This window comes from Cannabis sativa, chromosome 4 (genome assembly GCF_029168945.1).
Source record: "Cannabis sativa cultivar Pink pepper isolate KNU-18-1 chromosome 4, ASM2916894v1, whole genome shotgun sequence".
In the NCBI taxonomy this organism is placed as follows: domain Eukaryota; kingdom Viridiplantae; phylum Streptophyta; class Magnoliopsida; order Rosales; family Cannabaceae; genus Cannabis; species Cannabis sativa.
In genome coordinates this window covers 4,159,314-4,180,087 of record NC_083604.1, presented here as the reverse complement: position 1 = coordinate 4,180,087, position 20,774 = coordinate 4,159,314, and the positions used below count along the sequence as shown (strand labels likewise).

General features: G+C 33.4%; 4 protein-coding genes and 1 non-coding gene across 5 annotated transcripts; 3 read left to right on the top strand and 2 right to left on the bottom strand.

Annotated features, from left to right (window-relative positions):
* Nucleotides 1-2,403: 2,403 nt before the first annotated feature.
* Nucleotides 2,404-2,475, bottom strand: TRNAH-GUG (transfer RNA histidin (anticodon GUG)). The gene has a single exon. It is a non-coding gene; the product is annotated as a tRNA-His (tRNA).
* A 1,358-nt stretch (nt 2,476-3,833) lies between these two features.
* On the top strand, nt 3,834-5,879 carry LOC133037446 (pentatricopeptide repeat-containing protein At1g74600, chloroplastic). Its single transcript, XM_061114814.1, has one exon. The coding sequence runs from the start codon at nt 3,834-3,836 to the stop codon at nt 5,877-5,879; it is 2,046 nt and encodes a 681-aa protein (XP_060970797.1).
* Nucleotides 5,880-6,219: 340 nt separating this feature from the next.
* LOC133037448 (probable polygalacturonase At1g80170) lies at nt 6,220-9,111 on the top strand. Its single transcript, XM_061114816.1, has 9 exons — nt 6,220-6,795; nt 6,962-7,090; nt 7,189-7,359; nt 7,469-7,489; nt 7,578-7,785; nt 7,887-7,968; nt 8,081-8,189; nt 8,305-8,421; nt 8,516-9,111. Exons 1-9 carry the CDS (start codon nt 6,550-6,552, stop codon nt 8,804-8,806), a joined length of 1,374 nt encoding a protein of 457 aa, XP_060970799.1. The 5' UTR covers nt 6,220-6,549; the 3' UTR covers nt 8,807-9,111.
* Nucleotides 9,112-9,579: 468 nt separating this feature from the next.
* LOC133037447 (pentatricopeptide repeat-containing protein At3g05340) lies at nt 9,580-12,233 on the top strand. The gene has a single exon (XM_061114815.1). It carries the CDS (start codon nt 9,999-10,001, stop codon nt 11,955-11,957), a length of 1,959 nt encoding a protein of 652 aa, XP_060970798.1. The 5' UTR covers nt 9,580-9,998; the 3' UTR covers nt 11,958-12,233.
* A 140-nt stretch (nt 12,234-12,373) lies between these two features.
* Nucleotides 12,374-15,840, bottom strand: LOC133037449 (uncharacterized). The gene is made up of 9 exons (XM_061114817.1): nt 15,288-15,840; nt 14,482-14,569; nt 14,132-14,245; nt 13,919-14,001; nt 13,676-13,790; nt 13,425-13,516; nt 13,168-13,233; nt 12,965-13,058; nt 12,374-12,622 (listed from the first exon to the last, which is right to left on the bottom strand). The coding sequence occupies exons 1-9, from the start codon at nt 15,557-15,559 to the stop codon at nt 12,512-12,514; spliced, it is 1,035 nt and encodes a 344-aa protein (XP_060970800.1). The 5' UTR covers nt 15,560-15,840; the 3' UTR covers nt 12,374-12,511.
* Between the last annotated feature and the right edge of the window lie 4,934 nt (nt 15,841-20,774).

Genomic DNA, 20,774 nt, shown 5'->3' with positions numbered 1-20,774 from the left:
AGAATCAAGATCACAATTTGGTCTTCAATACCTGCCAAATAAAAATTATTTGATTTGCTATAAACATGACAAAACCAAATTTAACAATTAAAAAAAATGGAAAGTTAAGTTTTCCAAACATAGGTAACTTTTTATAAAGAGAATTCATTCTCTTGCAAGATAAGTTTCCTAAATAAGAAATACGAGTTGTAAATAAAAATTTCCTTAAAGGAAAAGAGCAATTAAAGCCATGAAATTAAATGAAAGAGTCTCGCGTAGACTATTTGATGAACTATGTTATTTTATTAATTAATAACTACAACATACACGACTATAAAAAAATTAGGATAAAAAATTCTCCCATAAACTGAAACAGAAAGAGGGTGCACCAACAAACTTTTTTTAGGGATGCATTGCAAATTAAAGCATATTTTTTATTAGGCTAATTAGGAATTTTACTTCCTGAATTCTGATATGTACTAATTCATGCCCTTTGAACTTTTAAGGTCGTTAAAAATACCCCTGAACTATTGAGATTGTTGAATTTAAGGACTTTTATCCAATTTTAGTAAAAAAAAGTCTAACATGGATGAAAGTTCAGAGGACATGATTTGGTACATGTCAAAGTTCGAGGGTCATGATTTGGTAGATATCAAAGTTTGGAGAGCATGACTTAGTACATAAATAATTACTGAATTAGTAAAATTGAATGAAATTAGATAAACGTCCTTAAATCTAATAATCTCAATAATTCAGGGGGAATTTTTAATGGCCAGAAAAATTCAGGAGGCATGATTTGGTACTTGTTAAAGTTTAAGAGGTAAAAATCCTAATAAGTCTTTTTATTATTTGTTTAAAAAAATTCTGAATCCTCCACCTTAACGGGGTCAAGTCAAGTGCTCTTCTCTCCACCACAAATGATTTTACAACTGTTTCTGTATTGTTATTTTTGTACTTTGACTAATATTCTTAAGAAGTTTACGAAGAAATTAATAAATAATTCTTATATATAAACTTCACATCTAGATTTTTTCTACATGGTCCCATATCTTCTTCTTAGAGATTTATCTAGACATCAAGTGTAGATAGTGAAGTGAGTGATGTATAGTAAAACTAATTATATGTACGTAAACCTATTGTGTTCTAAAATATTTGACTATTCTTGATAATAATATAGTAATAAGTGTATCAATCAAGGTTGTATTATGTATACAAATAGAGAATTAAGGGGTGAGAGTTGGGGAATGAAAAATCTTAGTGGTGTGGTTACATATATATGCTCCTCTAGTAGTTGATTGCAACAATCAAAAAATCAGCAGAATTATTATCTTATTCATATATTTAATATTAAATGATCATATTAATTATAGAGAGTGGAATAAGTTTCCATTATTCTATATAATCATCCTCTTCTTCTTAGAACTAGCTCTGCAAAATTATCAATATTATACATACTGAGTTCTGTCAAGAATAAATTATGGAAATTACACCATTCGAATAGCCAACTCCAATAAGATGACTTTCTAGCAAGCCATCAATACATGATGGAATTCGAAACTAACAAAGCAAATAGTATATTTGAAATGTGAGACTCCAATAGTAAAAAATAATTATATAGACACCATGTTTCGGTACATACTTTTCGGGAGCTTAAAATAAAAAATAAAAAATCTCATCAAATTTATATTTAAATAAAATTAAGCAAATTGTAAATATAACAAATATTTATTAGTTAGTTGAGATGTATGATATAGAATTTGAGTCTATAACACTTATTTAAATCGCTTTAGGTCTATATATTTTTACGACCGATTCGACAATTGTGCCAAACAGAGCTAAGTTCCAACACAAAACTATTTGAAAGAATCTTGATTATTGGTATGATGCATATGTGTTAATGCAGATTAGATTTTTCATTGTATTTAAAGCTTCAGTTTGGAGTGAATAGTGGGGCATCAAATTTTGGCATTGAAAGGGTGCAGGCAGTAAATGAAGCCAGTTTTTGTTGTCCAGATGAGTTAGGATAGTATGCACTCATTTCCATTTTCATCTGTACTGATTCTGTTGTTGCAGAAAGTCCTTAGTCTCTGAAGATGGAGGAACTTGTCTTGCAATTAAGAGAGGTAAACACACATACACAATCTTATGTCAGAGGGTGCTGATCTCTTTGTGTGCAATTATATATCTATGTGTACTATCATGCTCAAAAGGGTGACACTCACAAGTCATTATTTGTTCATGTAGGCATCAAACCAGGAATGATTGATGGAATGTGTTTTAGGAAGAGAAGAGATCCATGCCTTTATTCTTCTTGATCTATAGCTAATAACCAAAATGGTCAACATAAGCCAAAAATGCACAATTCCAATAGAAAATAATTATGATCAAAAGAAAAACAAGTAATTCCATCAAAAAAGAATTAGATGTGGCTGCTGGGATTCGAGCCCAGGTCTCCACGGCCACAACGTGGAATTCTCACCACTAAACTACAGCCACTTCTTTGATTGACTCAAGCCACAACTAAATATTTTAGGGTATAATAATGAAGGAAAAATTGTGAAAAAAGGTAAATATATTGAGTTGAGTAATTTGTGACATAAATATCTAATTTTAACTCACAATTACAATACAAATAAATGTCTAAGTTTAATTTTTGGTGGTAATAATACCTAAGTTATAACTTTGAAACTTTTGTAGGTACCTGACTGTTAATTGTTAAGTAAATTGCCACGTGGCAATTCCTTATGGGTCCAAGTCATTAAATTTTTATTTTTTTTAAAAAAAATTAATTTAAATATACCAATAAGAAAATGACACGTGGATGATGATATAATATTTAACGGTTAGATACCTACAGAGTTCCAAAAATATAACTTAGGTATTATTACTGCAAAAAATTAAACTAAGTATTTATTTGTAACTGAGAGTTAAACTTAGGTATTTATGGCGCAAATTACTCTATTGTGTTTTTACATAGGCTAATTAGAATTTTTACCTGTTAACTTTGACATGTACTAAATTATACTACCTAAATTTTTTAGGCCGTTAAAAATTTACTTGAACTATTGCAATTGTTAGACTTAAGGACTTCTATCCAATTTTATTCAATTTTACTAATATGACAATTGTCCATATACTCTAATGTATAACACTCTTTAAAAATATTATAATTATAATTTCACACATTATAATTTAATATATATTCTAATTTTTAGATACAATAATTTTTTAGCTTCAATTTTTTATTAAAAAATAATGAATAATATCAATACTACAACATAACATCTATTCAAATTTCTAAAATGATATTTTTTTTCTCTCTAATACCACATAATATATCTACCTTACCAAACATCCTAAAATCGGAGATGCTGTTAAAGTAGATAAGTGTGTCATTGGTTTTTCTATATATAATAGAGAGATATACTGCTGAACAAAAGAGTGACAACTCACAAAACTTTATTTGTTCATTCATGTGCCTAATGAAGAAACCCAGACATGGTATAGAGTTGGATAATTTGTATGGTTTGAATAAGTTGATACGAAACTTTCCCTTGCTTTAGAAATGTATAACAAATAGAGTAAAGGGTTTATAATTAAGCCGAAATCAATTTATGTGAAAATTTGAAGCTAAGCAAAGAGGTAGTGTGTGATTCTTTTTCTATTGTTCCATTAACATTTTAATAAACCTAAAACCACAAGAAGAGTATAATTATTTACGTGTAAAAACAGATGTAATCTTTAATGGTAATCTTAAAATTAATATTAATAAATCGGTGGTCGGTGAGAACTGAGAAGTGGGCAACAGCCATTTTTAGTTTTGAAGTTATTTCCAAGCTTTCTTAGCAAGTCCAATGTTAAATATACCTCAAAAAGGTACATGGGTAGGACGAGGTTCCATGTTAATGTCCCTTGTACGGAAGATAACGACATTTGGAATCGTACCCAAGTCTTCGTCTTTGAGTTTAGAATCTTACTGCCAAGTCAACGACAATGATAGAGTATATTCCAAGAACAGAGCTATTGATAGTTTTATCAAAGTTGGGGACTTTGATTCTGCTCTCCAAGTGTTCGATGAAACGCCGCTTTATGATGTTGTTTCGTATAACTTGATAATTTCTGGGTACCGTCGTTGTGGGCTTTTGAAAGAGTCTTTTGGGTTTTATAATGAAATGGTTTCTCGAGGAATTCGTGAGAGTGAATCAACGTTTTCCTCTGTATTGGGTGTGTGTAGTGATGCTGGGTTTTATGCTCAAGGGATTCAAGTTCACTGTAGAGTTGTTTTGATGGGTTTTGGTTTGAACTTGTTTGTGGGAAGTTCTCTTATTAATCTTTATATGCAAATGGGGCAAGAAAACTTGGCTCTTGAGATGTTTGATGAATTGCCTGAAAGAAATTTGGAGACTTGGAATTTGATGCTACGTGGGTTGTGTGAAGTGGGTCGAGTTGAGAAGTTGTTGGAATTGTATTTTAGGATGAAATGGGATGGTGTTCAGTGCAATGGGGTTACTTTCTCTTATTTGATTCGTGGTTGTTGTTGTTTTACTAATGGTGGATCTTTTGAGGAGGAAGGAAGGCAGCTACATTGTGATGCTATTAAGCTTGGTTGGGTAGAAATAAATGTGTTTGTGGCCAATGCCTTGGTTGATTTATACTCTGCTTGTGAGAATTTAAATGATGCAAGAAAAGCATTTGAAGATATACCTTTAAAAGATGTAATTTCATGGAACTCAATGGTTTGGGTCTATGCCAATAGTGGGCTACTTGTTGATTCAGTTAAAGTATTTTCTGGGATGCAGTTTTGGGGGAACAGACCATCGATTCGATCACTTGTGGGATTACTAAATTTTGCTAGTGGAACCAGGAATATTGGATTTGGGAAGCAGATACACTCTTATGCAATGAAAATGGGATTTGATAGTGGAAGTGCTCATATCCAATCTGCTTTGATAAATATGTATGGCAAATGTGGTGACATAGAGAGATCTGTTGCCATTTATGAAAATGCTGAAGGAAGAACTCTTGAATGTTGTAACTCGTTAATGACATCTTTGATGCATTGTGGCTGTATTGGAGATGTGGTTGAGATGTTTGGTTTGATGGTTGATGAGGGAATTGGAATCGACGAAGTGACTCTTTCGACATCACTGAAAGCGTTATCAGTGTCTGCTTTGACAAGCTTAGCAAGCTTGAAAATGGTGCATTGTTATGCAGTAAAATTAGGACTTGAATCTGATCTTGCAGTTTCCTGCTCTCTGATTGATGCATATTCAAAATGTGGTCGTATCGATCACTCTCGAATGGTCTTTGAACAGCTTCAAACACCAAGCACCATATGTTTTACATCAATCATCAATGGATATGCCCAGAATGGAATGGGAAGTGAAGCTCTTAAATTTTTCCAAGCAATGATCCATAAGAGTCTGAAACCTGATAAAGTTACATTCTTGTGTGCATTAGCAGGGTGCAACCATTCTGGGTTGGTAAAAGAAGGAAAAATTCTGTTTGATTCAATGAAAACTTCATATGGAATTTGCCCTGATCGACAACATTATTCATGTATGGTTGATCTCTTAGGCCGTGCAGGCTTACTATATGAAGCCGAGAAGCTGCTAATTAAGGCAAAGGGAAACGAAGACACGATGATGTGGAGCTCGTTTTTGAGAAGTTGCAGGGTTCATAAGAACGAAAAGATGGGAAGACGAGCAGCCAAAGTCTTGATGGAGCTTGAACCCGAGAATCCTGCAATTTGCTTGCAAGTTTCAAACTTTTACTCTGAAGTTGGGGAGTTTTCGACTTCAATGGAAATTAGAGAGTTGGCAATGGCAAGGAAGGTTACAAGAGAGATTGGTCACAGTTTAATTGAGACCAGCAATCATTGTTTGAAGTTACAATCTTGAGCATATGGTATTTTTGGTGAGTTTTGTGCTTTTCTTTTTTATCATTAGTACAAACAATTCATAGTGCTGTAACTATCTTGTGCATAACTTTACTTGAGAAACAATTCTTTCCACGTTTGGCTGTTGAGGAGTGTGGCCTGCATGTCTTAAAAAAACGTGATCCGCATTCACATTACTACTAACCAAAATGACACTTTATTTTTGTTAATACATACTTTAATTTTTTTAGTGAAGTTTTTATTATTAATTTCTTGTACAAATTCTTTTTTAGGACTGTTCATCAATACTTAATTAACACTATAAAAAATTGCAACTTGCATGGTTTCTCTTGGTGAAAGAGAAGTACAAATAGGACCCATGAGGACTATTGCTGGTGCATTTTTATTTCATTGGATGAGAAGTAAAGCAAGGACCTCCCCTCTAAAACAAAAAAGAAGAAGATGAAATAAAGAAAGAAAAAATCTCTTGTACTTTAAGTGTGGGCATGTTGAAAATGTAACATCTTTTATGTACTTTCAAGCCAAGCCATATAGTGGACAAAACACTTCATTTCCTAAAACTAATCTGTATGTATAAATTATAACCCATTGTTTCATTAAATTTTATGCAAATCAATCAAAACCATTCTAGAAAAGCAGCCAAAAAACAGTCCCCCACTTCCTAAAATAATATGGATAAATTCTTTAAGCTTTCTTTTCTTGGTTTCTTGATAGCGTCTTATACGGTTGCAGGAAACTTTCTGCATGATGACTTTGCCATGTTTGATGAGCTAGACATAGAAAGCCAGGACTCAGAAGATGACATTGATATCGACTTCTTTGATATCCCTTCATGGAAAAGCGAACGCGGTGGTAAGGTTCTTGTGAATGTAGATAGCTTTGGTGCTGTTGGAGATGGAGTTGCTGATGATACTCAGGTGAACATTATATTGGTTACCTGTATTTTGATATTTTGTTTTATTTGAATGCATTTTTTCATGATTTATCTAGTTTCAAACTCGAAACTTTCCTATACTAACAATGTGTAAACTATCATTATTCATTCATTTACATTTATTTTTCCATATTGGGTGATTGAATTAGGCTTTCCAAAAAGCATGGGATACTGCCTGCTCTACACCGAAAGCAGTTCTTTTGGTTCCTCAAGATCGTCGTTATCTTGTCAATGCAACAAAATTCCAAGGGCCATGTGCAGAAAAGTTAGTTATCCAGGTAAAACCTGCAATGATCTCTATACAAACTATTATGAAGTCTTTGCAACTCTTCTGTTTCTCACAGCTGCGGTGACAATAATTTTTAATGTTGTACAGATTGATGGAACAATTGTGGCACCAGATGAACCGAAAAACTGGAATCCAAAGTTTGCGCGACAATGGCTTGAATTTTCAAAACTAGAGGGAGCCCTATTCCAAGGCCATGGAGTTATTGATGGCTCAGGCAGCAAATGGTGGGCAGCATCCTGCAAAAAAAACAAGACAAATGTATGAAGATTCAATAATGAATGAACTCAAGCCAGTTTTTATTTTTGTATAGTGCTTCAATTTTATGAACAAGAAACTAACATGTGAGCTCTCCTATCTTTTTCTACAGCCATGCAAAGGAGCACCAACAGTAAGATAATCTTTCCCTCGGTTGTAATTGCATATTCAGGTATGAATAAGAGTGATAATAAAGAGTTTGATTTGGGTTTTTATTGCAGGCATTAACTATAGATTCAAGCACAGCTATAAAGGTAAAAGGCCTCACCATACAGAACAGCCAACAGATGAATTTTATTATTTCTCGGTCAGATTCTGTGCGAATTACTGGTGTACAAGTTACATGTCCAGGAGACAGTCCCAACACTGATGGAATCCATATCACTCAATCAACTAATGTGGTTCTACAAGAAAGCAGAATTTCAACAGGTTTATCATTATAATGTTCTATGTTAAATTTCATTGGTCATATCATTAAGTATGCAGACCCAAGAGTGTTTTCTGGTGGTTCTTTTGGCATTTGATTTCAGGGGATGATTGTGTCTCAATTGTCAATGCCAGCTCCAACATCAAAATGAAAAGAATCTATTGTGGCCCAGGACATGGAATAAGGTACTTGTCTATCTACAAAATATGACCACTCATGATTATTGATAGTGTTGATTGATCAAACAAATGTTCTAAAACTTCATTTTATCCTTTCTTGCAAAATTCTACTGTAAAGCATTGGAAGTCTTGGAAAGGACAATTCCATTGGCATAGTTACTCAAGTGGTGTTGGATACAGCAGTCCTCAAAGAAACTACCAATGGTGTCAGGATCAAGACTTGGCAGGTTGTACTACAAGTTTTTTGAACACAATTTTCTCACGTTAACAACTCAAGTGCTCGAAGATTCGTCTCTTACACGCGTTTCTTTCTTTCTTTCTTTGTGGGGTGTTGTTTTTCAGGGAGGTTCTGGTTATGTTCAAGGCGTACGGTTCCAAAATGTGAAGATGATAGATGTAGCCAACCCCATTATTATTGATCAATTCTACTGTGATTCTCCAAAAAGTTGCGAAAATCAGGTACAACCTTCAAATTCAATATTATATTTCCATATTTTGCATTCAAATTCTAGTAATAACAGTCAAGCTTCTTCTTATTGTCTTGATTTGCCAGTCATCAGCAGTTAACATAAGCAAGATTATCTACAAGAATATAAGCGGAACAACAAAGAGCGAAAAGGCGATGAAATTCGCTTGCAGCGATTCAGTCCCATGCAGCAACATAGTCCTGAGTAATGTCAACTTGGAGAAGAAAGATGGGACTGTGGAGACCTATTGTAACTCTGCTCAAGGCTCTGGATATGGGACTATTCACCCTTCAGCTGATTGCCTCAGCACTCACGATAACAAGAACATTCAACCGATAATCGATCACAATCATGATATAGTCCACACTGAACTCTGATAATATTGGCTTGCTTATTATACAACATAAATAATTGATTGTTATGCACACACACACACAAATATATATAGCACATGCCAAATAGGGTAAAGAAACAGTAGAGTGATGTGATCTCTAGTAAGGTTTCTTGGATGAGGTTTGAGGTGTTCAAGCTAAATTTTAATGGGATATTACAGAGGTAGTTTATACATATATATATACTGAAATTTAAATGTGTCTAAATTATAGAAAAATTGAAAGCAAGTGTATCAGAATTCAGAACATATTGTTGACTTTAATGAAATGGCTTGGTATATTTTCATCTAGCCTTATTGATTGTGTTGTGTTGTGTTGTGTTGACTAGTGTAGTATATATATATATATATATATATATATATATATATATGCCATGCAAAAGTTGACATTTTGACATAACTGACTGATTCAGTACATAATTTGGATATTTGGGCTTGAAGAGCTACTTTTAATAATCAACCCAGATAAAAGTGCCTGCTTAAAGATCTTGCCTCTAAATTTGAACCAATTTTGTTTCAATCAAATAATGTCACCAGTTTCCACAGAACACCATAAAGGATTCAACACAAATATTCTGAAAATTTAGAATTCTAAATAATTATAACATATAATCGTGTACCGAAATAACCTATTAAAGGGTAATATAGACTTATCTTAACCTTAATTAATTGAAACATGGGAGAACTGAGAAACTAGGCAAGCCATGTGATCTTTTTCAGGAAATCTATTATTTGTATGCTCCTTAATTTTCCAACTAAAACATGAAAATTATTACACATTATCCAAATTATATATCTTTTCTTTTTCCTACAGTTTTCATACTTTTTTTTTTTTTGCTCTTTCTGATTTATCATCTGTTTTGAAAAATAATTATAAAAATTATATTAGACACAAAAACCTACCAAACATATAAATACTCAAAGCCCAAGTCTTCTATATCAAGCATTCAAACCAAAGAATAAGAATTTCAGAGAGAGGCAGAGATCACCTCAGATGATGCAGATTGAGATCAGAGAGACTGCAATGGCGTAGTGGTGTGGTTCGACAGAAGTTTCATCAAGCATTTAAACCAAAACCAAGAGCAAAAATATACAAAGGGCAAATCTTTCTTATTATATTTCAGGAAAATTCTCCAAAGTAAAGCCTCGAGTTCTGAGCTAAGACCTTCATTTCATGGATGAACTCCAGATGGGTCTTCCTCAATCTTAACTCTCATTTACCATCTTGGGTTTCTTCAGTCATCAAAGTTTACGAAAACCCATCTCCACAAACCTCAAGATTTATCCTCAATCATGTCGATACAAGCCGCCTCCTTTCCCATGGTGGTGGGAAAGAAGGTCATTTTTATCTGGGTTCTTCCATTCATGCTTCTATGATCAAGATCTCTGATTTTTTTTACTCGGAGAATGGTGATATTTTACGTAATGCTCTTGTGGTTTGGAATTCTCTACTCTCTTCTTACTCAAAACGTGGTGACATGTTGGATGCTCTTACACTGTTTGATGAAATGCCTATGAAGGATACAGTTTCATGGAATACAATGATTTCGGGGTTTCTAAGAAATGGGCAGTTCCAAATGAGTTTTGGGTACTTCAAACGATTGCATGAATGGGAATTTCAGAGATTTGATAAAGCCTCTTTGACTACCATTTTGTCAGCATTAGATGGACCAGAGTTTCTTGATATGAATAAGATGATACATGGCTTAGTTATTAGAAGTGGATATGAGCTGGAAACTACGGTGGCAAATTCTTTGATAACATCATATTTTAAATCTTGTTGTTTAAGTTCAGCAAGACAAGTTTTTGATGAGATTTTTGAGAGGAATGTTATTACATGGACGGCTATGATCTCAGGTCTTGCACAGAGTGAATTGTTTGAAGAAAGTTTCAAATTGTTTGTGATGATGCGCAATGGAACTGTGGATCCTAATTCTTTGACTTATTTGAGCTCACTTATGGCATGTTCTGGTCTTCAGGCATTAAATGAAGGTCGTCAAATTCATGCCCTTTTATGGAAACTAGGAATTGAATCAAACTTGCATTTGGAGAGTGCACTGATGGACCTGTACACCAAATGCAGTAGTATGGAAGATGCATGGCAGGTTTTCGAGTCTGCAGAAGAACTTGATGAAGTTTCCTTGACTGTTATTCTTGTGGGTTGTGCTCAAAATGGGCTTGAGGAAGAAGCTATACAAATTTTTAAGAAAATGGTGAAGACAGGGATAAAAGTCGACCCAAATATGGTTTCAGCAGTTCTTGGAGTTTTTAATGTTGATACTTCTCTAGGTCTAGGGAAGCAAATACACAGTGTAGTGATTAAAAAGAATTTCACTTTCAATCCTTATGTCAACAATGGTCTTATAAATATGTACTCCAAATGTGGAGAGTTGAATGTGTCAATCAAAGTCTTCAATGAGATGCCTCAGAGGAACCCAATCTCATGGAATTCCATGATTGCAGCCTTTGCTCGTCACGGGGACGGCTTTGGAGCACTACAATTGTATGAAAAGATGAAATTTGAAGGTGTGCAGCCGACCGATGTTACATTTTTGTCTCTGCTTCATGCTTGCAGCCATGTAGGATTAGTTGAAAAAGGCATGGAGTTCCTGAATGTCATGGCTAAAGATTATGGTTTGAGTCCAAGAGCAGAGCACTATGCTTGTGTAGTTGACATGTTAGGCCGGGCCGGACTTCTCAAGGAAGCTAAAGATTTTATTGAAGTCTTACCAGAAAATCCTGGTCCTCTAGTTTGGCAAGCACTACTTGGTGCTTGTAGTTTTCATTCTGATTCTGAATTGGGTAAATATGCTGCTGAGCAATTGGCTATGGCTGCTCCTGACAGTCCAGCACCATATGTTTTGCTGGCCAATATATATTCCTCAGAAGGGAATTGGAAAGAGAGAGCAAGAACAATTAAGAGAATGAAGGAAATGGGAGTTGTAAAAGAAACAGGTATTAGTTGGATTGAGATAGAAAAAAAAGTCCACAGCTTTGTTGTTTGGGATAGATTGCATCCAGATGTTGAGATCATTTATGGGGTTTTAGACCAACTATTTAGACTCATGACAGATGAGGGATATGTCCCAAATAAGAGATTTATTCTCCATTGTTTGGATCAAGATGAAAATAGATAGACAATGTTTACTAGACTTATACAGGATTGTAGTTTTGTTTGTGGCAAAAATGATATAATATTCATATTGGAGTATTTGGTTTTGAGTTATAAGATTGTATATGTATACATAGAGAAAGCTATATAATTTGCCTAATCTCACTGTTTATACTGTTCCAAATGTGAATATTTGATTGCAGTAAAAATGTAAAGATGTATATTTCATGATCTTTCAGAGAATGTTAAAAAATATTCATTTGCTAATTGAGTAAAAGCTAAGGGAAACATATTAAATGAATGGATCTCAGGATTTCTTGTCTAATTAACTTTTGACAAGTATTAAATCTTATTTTTTGGGGGATTAGTGGTAAAAGTGAGGCACTGCCCTCAAATAATGTACACTCTTGTTATTTGGCAAAAATTATCTAACGACTAGGCTTGTGCAACACAAATTATCTATATGACAATAAAATGATAGATACATCTTATCTTAGTACAGAAGAAAAATGTTGAGAGAACAAACATAAATGGCAAAATACATGTATTATTAAGATGGGGAAGAAGACAGAAATGAAGTTATTTCGAAATGACCCTCATAAATCGATTTATTGAAGAGAAGATGCCTGCAGCTCTATCAAAAAGAGATTGACCCTGCTCTGAATTTTCTTGTACATCTCCAAATATCAGCTGAAAATATACAATCACAGTCATTATCTTATCTTGAATAGAATAGAGTTTGACATCACTGCCAAAACAGCAATTTCTGAAACCATTGATTATGTTTCGTTTGTGGTTCAAGCATGTGAAACTGTATTTAGATATAGTCAAACATATGGTGTTTCATTTTGAATGATTAGAGAAAACTAATAAGACCAACCAAACCAATGACTAGTTCATTCAGCTTTCATTATGGTTTCATATTCGAATTTGAATGATGAAACCAAACCGAAGTAAACCAATAGTTTGGTTTCATTTGTAGTTTTGTAGATGTGATTGCAATCGAAAACATAAATTTTAGCAGCAACATACCTCAAGGTCTTCGGCATCTGGACGTCGAACAAGTTCTTCGGCAAGAAGATATCTGTTTGGTCTATCCTTATCATCATAGAACACCTTCCACAATCTAGCAAGATCAGGCATTAAAAGAATCAAGAACATAATCAAGTGAGAAGTTCTGTTCTTTTTTATTTTCTCTTCATAATAAAATATATATCATGCTATAATACTCTTACCCTGGATAACATCTAAACACTGCACCAGCTGCCATAGGCCTCATTGAGTAGACTGTTGTAAAGGTGCTGCAAACCAATGAATTAGAGTTGATTAAAGGGTTGAACAAACAAATTTGGAGGTAAGCTGAGAAAGGCGAATATGGTCGGTCAGTTAACAAATGTTCATAAAGGACATCCTCATGTCATGTCAAATTGATATGTTATTAAGTTTATAAAATCTATACGTACAAGATAGAAAAAGATACTTCAAACCATACCTAAGAAAGTAGCGCCTTAACTTTCGAACATTGAATCCAACTCCAACATCCTCGCTAATGAGACGTGGATTCCACATTATGAGAGGCCTTGGCTGCCCATATACAAGTAGGAACTTTGATTAATATAATATTTCCTACTTACTTCAGGCTGTTCTAGAGAGAGATCTGTTGATCTACTTACAAATTAATTAAGAAAAGGTTTGCCAATTCATGAATATCATTGTTTGAAAATGAAATGTCAGTATTGTTACCGGATCATCTGAAAGATCAGCTGCAATTTTCTCTACATATCCCAGCATCTGATAATCAGGAACAACCATAACCACAATTTCGTCTTCTTTCTCAACAGGCTTCCGGTCACTTAAGCTGTGTATATAATAAGATAAGACAGAATATTATGGTATGATGTGATTATGCAAAGCAACAGATCTTAGCTTCAATAAAGCAAAAACCATTTCTAAATTTGAAATTTGGGTGAATGTTTTGCAAGTTACCTGGAGAATCCAAAAGTAGCATCTTTCCATGTATATTTTAGTAGTGCTGCAGCACCAGCATCCGGAAATACAGCTTTAACTTTCTAAGATTTCAATTTTGAGAGAAATTTCGATTAGACAATTATAAGAAAATAATAACCACTTGATTTGGAAAGAAATGAGAATTACTTTGTTATCAAATCATCTATGTATGAGGATGTAAATTCTACAAACCTGACACCCGGTTTCTTGAATAAGTGTATCCAAGAAAATTCGAGAAAGTTCCCAGAGCTCAGCTTGTGCACCTTCATCATCTAGAAACTGCAGCTGGGGGATTAGGAGTTCAACCTGAAGAAATGGAAAGTAAGCTCAGCAAGAACTTATGCAAACTTATTTCAGAATTTCTACTATCAAATCCGATGTTCATCAAAAATTGATCTAACAAGATTTCATTTCTTTCTTTCCGGATTCTCTTAACCCTCTCTACTTAAATTCATCTAAGCTTGAAGAAGGCTCCATGAAAATCAGAAACAGAAACATGGCACAAATTAATCAAATATATAACATATTCTTTTGGCGCGTACTATGGCTCTTGTTCCTCCTGAAGATACAAATAATGCACTTGCTTCACTTGATTGTCGGACTGCCCCTTCCAAATCAGAAGGCAAGCAACTGTAGTACAAAATAAATTGTATTATTATTAAACTTTCTTCACTCTTCAACAAAAAAATTTGAATTGAATTGAATCATCACAAGCAATATTGATAGAAACAATAACTACCTATTTACTTCTTCAAATTCCAAAAACATAAGCCATTTGCTTTTCGTTTACAAAGTTGTAAAGCTATATCAAACATACAAATCAAGCATTCAAAATTAAAGATGAAATCAATAATTTAATTGGATGGTTTCCTTCTACTTCTACAACATGATTGAATCTTAACCAAGAACTGAATAATAAACAACCTTTATTTGTTTTCTTTTTTAAATTTCAAATACTAAAGTATAATTGGATTAAGGGTTTCCTTTCACTTCTCCAACAAAAACCAAATAATTGAAAATCAAGTTCAAGGGTGAGTGTATGGTAAGATACAGAACATTTTATCTTAAAACTAATTGGCAATATATAAATGGTATTATGTTCTCGTACATTATCAATGTGAGACTCTCTAACATTCAAATTCCAAGCTCTAATTGTTCTATTAAAGACTAAAATAATACCTCTTAACAACTATACACACAACAAATATGAAAAAATGGGTATCATCATTTTCTCCTCCCATGTTAAACTTACAGTAATCTATCAATAAATAAGCAGAAAATATTAGAGCATTTAATCCGAAAAAGAAGTAAAAATCAGCGAATCCTTTGTATAACCCAACTGATTTACCTGTCATCTTCTTCCACTTGTTCTTGAACTGATTGAGAAGATAAAGGAGTGGTGGCATCTTCAAGATTTTGCTGAGTAGGGTCCCCCTGAAATTTATCAAACTTAGCATGTAGTCTTGAGCTAAAAGAATCAGCTTTGGTGAGTGAATTTCCACTGAAACTAGAGATGGAAGGAAAATAGGATAAGGTAGAGGAGTGAGTGGTTGAAGATGAATTGGGTATTAATGATGATGAAGAAGAATAAAAATGGCAACTTGGGTATGTGGAAGCCATCAAAGAAGCTAACTGAAACTGAGTTTTTTGAAGTTGTGAGTGTGATGAGTTGTGTGTATGTGGGATTAATTTCAATTAACAAATTAATTTGTCAATAATCCCTAAATCTTGAAAAACCTTACTATGCCAATATATGTTCTGTTTTGGGATATGCTTATTTTATGGTAATACCATATGTTGGATTCTTCTTTTATTTTGTTTTTTCAAAAGAGATTTTGAGAAGAAACCCTCCATTTGAGAAAAATTTGCCTAACTAAAAAAAATGTTAATAATGGTTGCACAATGTAAATTTATTGTCTTATTGTATAATTCTTGATCGTTTCAATCAAACATGATTATTTTTTAAATAAATTTTTTGGAGAAATTATTATATATGTATACTTTTTTTTTATTTTTACAGTTTGAATTATTCTGACAATTTGTTCCGTGAGTTACAATGTAAATTTGAATTATAATTCAGATTATTCCGTATATTTTCATATAAATGCGAAAAAGAAAAAGAAAAAAAAAACTTTAAAATATCAAAATAAAAAGAAGAAACAAAAACCCTAAATTTATGTGCTTTGATTAAAAAACAAATATGATGGATTTTTTATTTTAGTAAGTATTATTTTAAACACTGCAAAAGTTATTGATCTGCTTCTCTATTTTAATAATAATTTAGACTCTTGAACTCGATTTTGGTCGAACTATTTTTATCTTAACTCTTAAAATTCTTTTTACTAACCATAAAACCTCTTATTCCCTAATGTAGTTCAATTTGATAGCATTATTAAATAGATCTTTGTATCAGTTGGTCAATTAGTTAATTAGGTTAAAAAAAGTTGAAGTTAGTTCAGTAACAAACTTTTTATTAGCTTTCTTGTTTTTTTTTTTCTTGTAGTCTTTTCAATTTAAATAAAGCAACCTCTAATAGAGAAAGTAACTTTTGCTATTCTCTGTTTTTCATTCACAATTCTTTTATGTGCTTTTACACAATTTTCATTTTTTTAATAAAACTGAGAGAGTGATCAATTAATATTTTTGTTGAGAAAATGAAATAGGGGCATGAGAAACAACTGATTCAAGAACATTAGAGATAGGATATGGTATGAGTTCCTTTCAAATAGAAAATTGAATCAAATTTTAATTCAATGTACTGTTTGTATGGAGTGAACAAGTTCTTCATGTTATGTTAGTATGGACAATATAGTGCCAAGTGTTTTACACCCTTTAAAAAATAAATAATTTTTAAAGTGATAAGAATGTGAGAGTGTCATAAAGAATGTAAATAGAGTAATGTGCACATTAGAATGTGCAGGTTCCAATGTGGGACTCTCTAGCCAAAAAAAAAGGAATTATTATATAAAAAATATAAATTGACATTTTATTTATAAAAATAAGGTAAAGACAATATTTATACTTTATATGTAATTTTAATTACCAAAATACCACTTACATTATCATCACTTACACAATCAGACGATAGTTGCAGGGTCGTTGCTGCGTGATTGCACGGTGGTTGCATCAGACGAATCAGACGATGGTTGCAGGGTGGTTGGTCAAAGGTTGCATCAGACGAAGGTTTCAATCAGATGAAAGTTTCTGGGTGGTTGGCTGAAAGTTGCATCAGACGAAGGTTTCAATCAAACAAAATAATCGTAAGCAAAATGTTTAGGCAACTATAATGCAACTGTAATGCAACTGTTGTGAAACATTAAAAATCAAAACATTATTTCTACATACGTAACTCTATCTACATGTCTCTTAATGATTTAATATGAATAAATTCACAAATAGAAATTTGGATAACAACAAAAATACACCAGAATAAACATTTTACTATAGTATTAATGCAATTTTTTTGGATTATACTTGAGTTAGATTGTTTGGGAACTCCAGTTCAACTTTTTGAGATATGCCTTTCATGGATCTAAAAATTAAAGTCAGGACATTAGTTTTATGCAAATTAAACTCGATTTCCAGTTGAATTTTAGTTTCGTAGTAGTTTTTCTACACCTTTTTATGAATTCGAAGCAGCTCCTATTTTGATTGATTATGTTCGTCTTCTCAGGTGAAGTTGCCAGAATTAATGGTGGTTCTCTGATTGAATTTTCGTTCCGGTTGCGTTAGGTTGTTGCGTAGTTGCGTAGTTGCGCGATGTTGCCCAAGAAGCATGGATCCTAGGTTGAAGGTGTGTGTAAGTGGCATTTGTGTATTTTTTTTATTTGGGTTGTATATTTATTTATTTGGCCAACTGAAAGTATTTTTGTAATATTGTTACTTTTTGGGTTAAAACTGAAAAAAGCCCTTAAAAAAACTTTATTAATTGGTGACAAGGTTGTCGAATGAGGTAGTAGTTGGTTGGAAATTTCTTCCATGATAACCTAGGGCAATTTTAGTCTTCATGTTCACAATGCAAAACACTAACGCTCTGTCCATGTTTTCCAACTCAAACTGCTTTCCCACAGTGGAACCCCTTCTCCGCCCCAGTTTTCCTAACCTCAGTGGCAGCTCTGCTCTTCTTCTTCATGCTTGGAGCCAGAACAGCTCAAGCTCTATTGGTCGTGGTAAGAAAGTTATGACCCATCTACCCAACACTACTATAAAAATAGTTTTTCCCGACGTTTTTAAACAGTCGTTTAAAGTATTCCCATTGGTTTCTATAACTGTCGTCTATACGACCGTCGCAAAACAGGCAAAATAGGTAACAGTTAAAAACTGTCACTAAAGTGGACTTCCCGACGGTTTAAAACTATCACTTATAACAGGGTATAGGCAACGGCTTTAAACTGTCGGGTATAAGGGCCCAATAAATTCACGAATTCTAATTAAAATCGTCGCCTATTCCTGTAATTACCGTTATAAATCGCCATGATACTAATTTTTCCCAACGGTTTTAAATAATTACTTAATTTTTTTAGCGACGGTTAAAAAAAAAACGTTTTAAGACCGTCACGAATTCTGACTTTTGTAGTAGTGTAACTTCACATCAAGTAATTATAAAAATTTTAGAGGTATGATCACTCTAACCTCAATTTTTCTTCCTAATGTTACCTCTTATCTAATCCTTTTAAGTTTTTTCATATTTGCATCTGATATAGACCAAATATATAGTAAAATTAACTCTCTTTGGGGTGATTTCTCATGGATATTATTGTGGATCGCTAGTGTGAACATGACATATGCCATTTTTAACCTTGCTTGTTTGCTTGAGTCAAATAGAAATTTAGGGAATCTGTCATCTATGCACATAAGGTTTATGAATTGGGTTATTTATGATCTTGGAAGAGATTTCTAACAAACCCTTCCTCAAATTAATGCTTTGCCGATCATTATGGCTACAAATGGTCTTTTTGCTGTGTTTGGAAAAACTCATATTGATGTTTCTGCTCTTAATTGTCTCTTTCTGAATTTGGCTTTCTTTGTTCTGTTTTCTCACTCTTTCTTACCAAAAATGGATGACTTAGTTGGTTTTCTCTCTGTTGCTCTCAATATAACATATACGGAGAATACAGTCCATTCCCTTCAAGATTTCTCAACTCAAATCTATCCTAACCTCCCTGTTCCCAATATCTTTATTGTGGCCAAGTTACATACTAATACGGTCGAGTCTTATAGTAGGAAACACTTCAGAGAAACAATGACAAGAAATTGAAACAAACTTTGTCAGTTGTTATAACTGAGCGCCCTCAAATATTTTTTTTGGTGGAGTTTGGATGTGATGGGGATAGAAGAAGAGTCATGATTCAACAATCTTGGATTTATCTCAATAATGTTGTCTGCATCGATATTCCTACTTCTTTGGAAGTTCTCAATGGGGATAGTCTCCACTCTATCCTTTTCTGGGTTCAAGTGCATAATACACACTTCCTCAAGTGTAATGAAGACTTGGCTTGTTTGATTGCTTCTAAATTGGGCCCTCTGGTTGAAGTTGATAAGCTCTCCCTTAGGGAGACTTGGGGCCCATATTTTAGAGTTCATGTCATGTTTCATGTTTCTCAACCAATCCCTAGAGGAATCCCCGTTGAGTTTCAAAGTATTAACAGGGTAGTCTGACTCACTTTGAAATATGAACATCTTCCTGACATATGCTTTTTCTATAGAAGGATGGGACATATCTACAATAATGACTGCTTTGATTACATGAAGGCATGCGACGAATCATCATCTCACCCTTACCTTTGTTATGATGAAATGATTAGAGGTAAGGTTTGGGTTTCACAAACTCTCTCTTGGAAAGCTCAAAACACTTGAACTTTGTTTTTCCATTTGTTGTTACTTTTATGTCCACAAATCATGTTAGTGGTTTATGCGTGTCGAGCCAAATCAGCCCAACCAGCTCAATGCAACTTCAATTGGAAAACTTTAAGGCCAATGTAGCCTCTTCACATCAAGCTGGTCTTTTTATGTCCACAAGCGTCGTTAATTGGACTCAAAGCAACCGTTCACTTGATTCTGACCTAAACTCTAAGAACCATTGTCATCTTTTACTGCCCTTCTCAATTTCACTATGAGCAACCTTTCAGGACAACACTGTTCGAAATTATTTTACCAAGATCTTAGATCTACTCACAAGTATGTTGTTTAACACCCTAAATATGAACTTTCTAAAACGATAAATAAACACATATAAAGTTAAGAAAACCTTACATTGGTTGCAGCAGAATAATGTCTCCTTCCACTCAAATCTCTAACCCTTGTATCCTTTCTGTCGCAGAGTATTATCAAGATCTGAGCCCGAATGTCCTTCTCTTTGTGTGTGATCCTTCACAGTCTTCCAATCTATGATTGAGGTACCACTTGCTGTGTGTGGGCACTACTCTATCACTAAGGTTTGAAATTATGAAGAGGAAAAGAGATAGGTATAGGGTCGGCTATAGAGAGAGAAGTGGAAGGCTCAGTTTTTCTGAAAAAGTAATTTTCTGACAGAATGCTTGAAAACTTGTTAAAAACTTGTTATTTGACTGAGCCGTCACTTTCTATTTATAGGCAACTACTAGGTTTAGGTTAGTAATTATTTGGCATTTAAATAATGAAAATATCAATTTGAAAAACATGCTTAAGTGGCCGGCCAAGGTGTTTACTGGGCCCCACTTGATTTTTGCAGTTTTTACAATTTTTATTTCTATTTTCTTAAAAACGCCAATTTTCCAATTCTAACATTTTAAATGCCAAAAATAATTATTTAATAACTAAAATAGATTATTAAATAATATTGTCATTTAATTTAATT

Bases quoted from the DNA above. Each gene is read 5' to 3' on its own strand.
- LOC133037446 (XM_061114814.1), top strand. From the start codon at position 3,834: ATGTTAAATATACCTCAAAAAGGTACATGGGTAGGACGAGGTTCCATG.
- LOC133037449 (XM_061114817.1), bottom strand. From the start codon at position 15,559: ATGGCTTCCACATACCCAAGTTGCCATTTTTATTCTTCTTCATCATCA. The intron at 14,246-14,481 runs GTACGCGCCAAA...CCATTTCTTCAG, and splicing joins CAGGAGGAACAAGAGCCATA to GTTGAACTCCTAATCCCCCA. The intron at 12,623-12,964 runs GTATGTTGCTGC...GTATATTTTCAG, and splicing joins CAGATGCCGAAGACCTTGAG to CTGATATTTGGAGATGTACA.
- LOC133037448 (XM_061114816.1), top strand. From the start codon at position 6,550: ATGGATAAATTCTTTAAGCTTTCTTTTCTTGGTTTCTTGATAGCGTCT. The intron at 6,796-6,961 runs GTGAACATTATA...TGATTGAATTAG, and splicing joins GAGTTGCTGATGATACTCAG to GCTTTCCAAAAAGCATGGGA. The intron at 7,360-7,468 runs GTATGAAGATTC...CTTTTTCTACAG, and splicing joins GCAAAAAAAACAAGACAAAT to CCATGCAAAGGAGCACCAAC.
- LOC133037447 (XM_061114815.1), top strand. From the start codon at position 9,999: ATGAACTCCAGATGGGTCTTCCTCAATCTTAACTCTCATTTACCATCT.